The sequence below is a fragment of the Macrosteles quadrilineatus genome, unplaced genomic scaffold (assembly GCF_028750875.1).
Source record: "Macrosteles quadrilineatus isolate MER2022 unplaced genomic scaffold, UCM_ALF_1.0 Scaffold_1__1_contigs__length_201487025, whole genome shotgun sequence".
Taxonomy (NCBI): domain Eukaryota; kingdom Metazoa; phylum Arthropoda; class Insecta; order Hemiptera; family Cicadellidae; genus Macrosteles; species Macrosteles quadrilineatus.
Window position 1 is genome coordinate 11,295,786 of NW_026542594.1, and position 6,000 is coordinate 11,301,785.

The window sequence follows — 6,000 nt, forward strand, 5'->3', positions numbered from 1 at the left end:
CGCTAGCGACTGCGTCTCCGTCTGCTCCAGGAGCAGCGGTCGGCGATAGACGCTAGCGGCTCAGTTACAGACGCTGGCGACTGTAGCGATAGAAGCTTTTGGCAAAATACTTTTTTAACCAGAAAAAATTTAAAGCAGTGGGCAGCGATTGACACGGAGCGATCATCGCTGAGCGTTAGACGCACTAGCCGCTTCCGGCAAACAGGCTTTAACAAGGAGATTGCTGAGTCCAGGAATGTTGCTTAGTCATCTGAGGATTTTTTATCGGGTATGCCTAATTAATACTTTCTTATAGCAAACTAATCTTCAAAAATAAGAAATTACCATATTTTACTTGATTAACATCTGTAAATGTAAGTTCCCTTGGAGCTAGAACTTGATGATCTTCAATTCCACCAAGTCCTAACTCTCCATTGGCAGTGTTTCCCCAGCAAAACATTTCTAAAGGAACAGGTATTAAACTGCCTGAGTTTTCTTCTAAGTCACTTTCTTCTTTGGTACAGTTCATCTGAAAAAAATTACAACTTTATGAGTTTAAATTTTCTTACGAGATACTTGCAATCAATAACTTGCTCAAGCATGTGTCACATATTATGCATTCCCATCACAGGACAACTAACTTTGCTGAATCCAGCATTCTACCATTAACAAATTCTTGCCTACGATCCTAATCCCATAAAACCAGAATAAAGGCATTCAACTGAAGGTAAAATAATCTATAGATATAAATAGGCCAAAATGAGTTTTGTTTGCAAATTACATAGAAGCGTAAAACTATTGGTTATTTTACGTTTTATGGCCTATGAAATCCGAAACAGGACTTATCTAAATTTCTGTCAGTTTGTAATTGAGTCTGTGATGCCTACATACCAATTCGCGCGGCCTACTCTGAGAAAACTAGTGTAGGCCTACCATTCAAGATTCAAACAGTTAGAAATGAAGAAATTTTTGTCACATTTTCTAATATTTCCTTATTATTTATAAAAAACCTTAACCTACCAATCAACTTCTTAGAGAAAACGTACCTAATAAAACAACTTAAACAGGTGTTTGTATGAAAATTAGCCTATTTCTTCGAACTGTGAACCAATTGAGATGTTTGGATATTAAAGTAGCCTAGGTACTGTGACCATCCTGGCCGGGAAATGGATAGCCAATTCTGTGTGTTTCAATTTGTACCATACTTAACTTACTGTTACTGTAAAACTTACTTGAGTTTTGATAACCGTGGAAAAGACTGTAAATCAGTTTTGTATAATTTAACTTAGGACTGGAACACTGAGCCAACATTTTTAAATATTCGTCGCCAATAGCTAAAATCGAGGCGTCCGTCCATTCATTACCGGTGTTTGATCTGTGATCGATATGGACTTAACTTAGGCCTACCCAAATAAATAAGATTATATTTCCTTTGTCTTTTATGAATAAAGCACATTCTCAAGAACATTCATCTTGATGTGCCTCAATATGAGAATTGAATATGTAGAGATAGGGATATTGCGATATTATCGATATCAATGCATATCGATATTTTTGTTTCGATATTTCCGATATTGTATCGGTATTGGGGTTTCGATAATAGCGTGATATCAGAAGAATTTTGTCGATATCGGTTCTCGATATTGAATTTTCAAAGTTTAGATAAAGTTTTAGTGATATGGACATAGGTACCTCACGGCCGCCTTTAACTCCAGGACGCAGCCTTCGAAGTGGCAACGTCGCAAGTAGTGTTGTAACAGCTGTTTTGTTTGGAAGCAGCTAATGGTATTTGTGTTTTTGTGAAAGATTGGTTACTGGACTAACTTGTGACAATATTAACTCCGCTTAAAATGTACGGATCTAGATTTTTAATTCATATTGTTTCGGTTTTCCATTCTGTAGGTTTTATTTTCAATATTTTAATAAATTTATGTTCATAAATTTAAATTTAAATCAATAGAGTGCGAATTAATGAGCTGATGTCACCTGTCTGCCATGTTATCTTATGGGACGTCTGTCAGGTGGCCGTGCATACCTTCTTATCGAGTTAAGTTATGTACAATATAAAATCCACACTAGTATGGGAATAGCTGGTTATATTTTTTGTGGTAGCCTAGAAGGAACTAAGTTAGTAGCAACTGATTTTTATTGCTGGAGTGTTGGTTGCGCTGTCAGCTGTCACTTGTTAGTTGTCAGAGCTCAAGAGCCGTTGATTATAGCCTACACTAAAGTCCACCAGTGCTAACCTTGTTTAAATTGTTGTAAATACGATAATTATTGTTTTCATTGTAACTCCAAAAAATTAGGCTAATTTTGAAATGCACTGTGTTTAAAGCTGTTTATCGCTTAGATTTGTATTATTAATTTCAAATTTCAATTTCTCTTTGGTCCTTATAAATAAAAAGTAATGACAATCAACAGGTACTAAAGTGAAAGTAACATAGGCCTATTTGCCAAAAAAGATTTCCTGACAGAACGCGTTATCAAAAATCCTAAACAAGCTCAAGCAATTCATTAAAAGGAGATTCCTCCAAAGTAATACCGATATATACGATATTGAAGTTATCGATATTAGGACCCGATATTATCGTGATATTGATATTAGAGGCTGGAATCGTTATCGATATCTAATATCGATAGATTGCTGATATCGCAACAACCCTATGTATAGAAGGCTGTTAGTAAGCGCAGCCTGTTTGTAACTGACAGGGAGTGCCGTCCTGTCCATGGAATATTTGGAGGAAAATTTCATTTATGTAAGCCCATCCATAAACTCGATGACCAGTATCGAGTAAGTGAACTTGTTATCATGAATCAGTTATGCAGGCCTACAAGTTGGCTAGAAGTAGCTAAGTTTAGGTCTTCTAGGAGAATAAAACACCTTAAATCAATGTCCAAGTGTACAATGAGTTGGTCATCAATGATTTTGATGAATTGGATGATTATTGTTAAAACTAAAGTAGGCCTATCTTGCAAGTAATATGAACTTTCCCAACCACTGATGCAACAATTATTAAAAACAGAGTAGCCTAGTTTAGATTATTAGCATTAGCTAGCTATGTAACTTAATTAGTTATCTCACCCTATGAGGTATGTGTATCACTCATAATATTGAAACACAAAAAATAATTTGCTACTTATCATCACACTCAATTTTAAAAACGAGATATCAAATCGCGATTGAGTTGAAAGAACAATCTAGAATCTAGATCTAAACAATTTTCACTTTGAGGTTAGTAAATATTCTCTCAACTCAACCCAAACATCGGTTTGGTGGTTGGTGATTCGGTGAAAACCGTGGTGTGGTGTGGTGATTGTCGATTGTGTCAGTGTTTCCACACGACCAAAATAATAATCCCGCTTACTGGGTCGAGAAATCCCGTTTAATCCCGCTTTTAAATTGTAAAAAATCCCGTTTCATTCCGCATGATTTTTTTGTTCATTCAATCCCGAGTATGGATTAGAGAGGTCGCTTGCTCGAGGACTGTTCATTCTACGTAGGATGAGGCGATGAGGTCATACGGCAGCGATGCTCTGTCCAGGCTCGTCTATCACGGACTGTTCGAGCGTTCGAGCAGTACATTTCTTATTCTATCATTTTGTGGGGTTCTTCCACCAAAAAGAATTTGGATACAGTTTTTGTCTGAACAAAAAACAATAAGGACCATCCTAGGCATGCCACCAGATGCCAGCTGCAGAGATGCATTCATCCAGCTTGGACTCTTGACTGTCCCTTGCATATTCATCTACGAAGCAGTAGTTTACATAAAATCACAAAACATCCCAAGTAGCACACATTGTTGGCCCAACGTTGGGAAATGGTCGGCACGGTTGGGAAATGGTTGGCAGAAATTTTAACGATTTGCCAACGTTGGCCCAACGGAAACTGGTATTCGTTGGGGTGCCGTGTTTCCCCCGGACGTGCGTGAGGCGGACAGTGCGCGAGCCGGACAAAACTGGTTCGGGTGGGTAATTGATCGGACGTCTCCCTGCATCTACCCGGCTCGCGGGGAATATCCCCGTTACCGAATCGTCCGAGGAATTATCATCGCGTTTTGCCTCCCAGAGCCCAGTTCTTTCAACCACACCTAAACTACCGAAGCAATATAACTTAGCTCTGATTTTGTAGGTTAATAGCTAAGAGACTATGTTTTATTTATAACTAGCAGAGTACCCGTCCTTCGTACGGGGTTTGCATATAAGTATAAATGTTTATTGCAGTTATGGGAGAATACACGGTTTAAGACAATTTGGTATTTTCATTTATACGGTATCCTATAGTGTAACACACATCTACCATAGCCCTAATGTTCTACCACTGCACCTAAACCATGGAAAAAAGTAAAGTTCTCATTGTGTACCACAACTTTTTGTTGCTAGTGGGTTCAAATTAGCTTTGGTCATAAATGCAAAAAACATAATAGTGCTGCACCCTATTGGCAAACCTTATAATTAATGCTATTTAATATCATAGAACCAACTTGTGCAGTTGAAAAGGCCGACAAAATTCTTTAATTTCTTTAAATATGAATACTCATAAGGTTAACATGAGACACTCCATGGCCAGAGCCACTGGGGCGGAGCCTGAAAGGATTTTTGAGGTAAGAATATGTCTATATGTTAATCGGGAATGTCAGCTATCGTCATACCAATTTCAACCTTGTCGGCTTAGTATTCTTCGCGTTTACTTGTCACAAACATCCATCCATCCATCCATCCATCCATCCATCCATCCATCCATCCATCCATCCATACATCCATACATCCAAACTTTCTTACTTATAATATTTAGTCGGATAAGGAAACTGTTGTAATATTGCACGTTTGTGAATAGATTTTCTTTAAACTTGGCAAATTTATCTATTTCATGCAAACCTAATAATATTTTTCTAATCTAATATATAAAATTCTCGTGTCACAGTGTTTGTCTGCAAACTCCTCCGGAACGACTTCACCGATCGTTATGAAATTTGGTGTGTAAATTCTGTAGGTATGCGAATCGGACGTAAACTATTTCCCATTTCGAAATTCTTAAAAGGGCTCCGCCCCAGTGGCTCTGGAGTTTCCCATGTTAACCTTATGAGAAATGGAATTAATGAATCTTAACAGCTGTTTCAATTAAACAAGTTGGTTCTGTTCTATGATGTTCAATAGCATTAAAGTTACAAGGATTACCAACAGGGTGCAGCACTATTATTTCTTTTACATTTATGACAACAGCTAATTTGCAACCAAAAGGTGAGTGAGCGTAGCGAACGAACTTCAACCTGGAGGCGAGTTAGCGTAGCGAACGAGCTAACCTGAAGGCAAGTGAGCGCAGCGAACGAGCTCCAACCTAAAGGTGAGTGAGCGTAGCGAACGAGCTCCAACCCAAAGGTGAGTGAGCGTAGCGAACGAACTTCAACCAGGACGTGATATAGCGATGCGAACGAGATCATCTTGAAAATTAAACGTAACGGTACTTTCTTTCCATATCGGTCTGTCTTAGGGGAAACCTATAACTTAGGCGATACGAAGTTCGCCGGGTCAGCTAGTATTTTTCTAAAAATCACACTTCGTTACCCTCCCTGTAGGCAGCAAACCTAGGTACTCGTTAAACCTAACGTTATTGAATTAGATTTAATTGAAAATAAAGCCAAACAAATGGAAATTTGCTATGGCTGCAGGTTTGCTGCGGTGGGGGCATTATGAAATTGTAAATCAATGTAGAAAGAAGACTTTGTGGTAGTACATGATTTCTAATGCATATAAGATACTAAATAAATCAATCCCGTTGGTCACAATTAGTTGTGCCGGTCAGCCGGTCGCTTGTTATTTTATTTTTATTGAACTACTACTGCAAATCAGCGCTACTATTCGTATTTCAGGCTAAGGCACTGAGAAGAATTATTGGCGCACCCTGGTTTGTATCCAACACTACAATTAGGAATGACTTCAAAATTAAATCAGTGAAAGAAGAAATTACAGACCTTAGCAAAAATTATTAAAAAAAAAAGAATACCATCCGAACAGTCTTGCTGT

General features: G+C 38.1%; 1 protein-coding gene across 1 annotated transcript in view; it reads right to left on the minus strand.

Moving 5' to 3' along the window:
• Positions 1 to 3,289, minus strand: part of LOC129001749 (probable E3 ubiquitin-protein ligase HERC4) — a 167,156-nt gene extending 163,867 nt beyond the window's left edge. The window contains exons 1-2 of the mRNA XM_054429189.1: positions 3,062 to 3,289; positions 325 to 508 (exon numbers count right to left, since the gene is read on the minus strand). Coding sequence (XP_054285164.1) covers positions 325 to 508 — 184 coding nt within the window. The 5' untranslated portion in view covers positions 3,062 to 3,289. The remainder of the gene's footprint in view (positions 1 to 324; positions 509 to 3,061) is intronic.
• Positions 3,290 to 6,000: the final 2,711 nt, after the last annotated feature.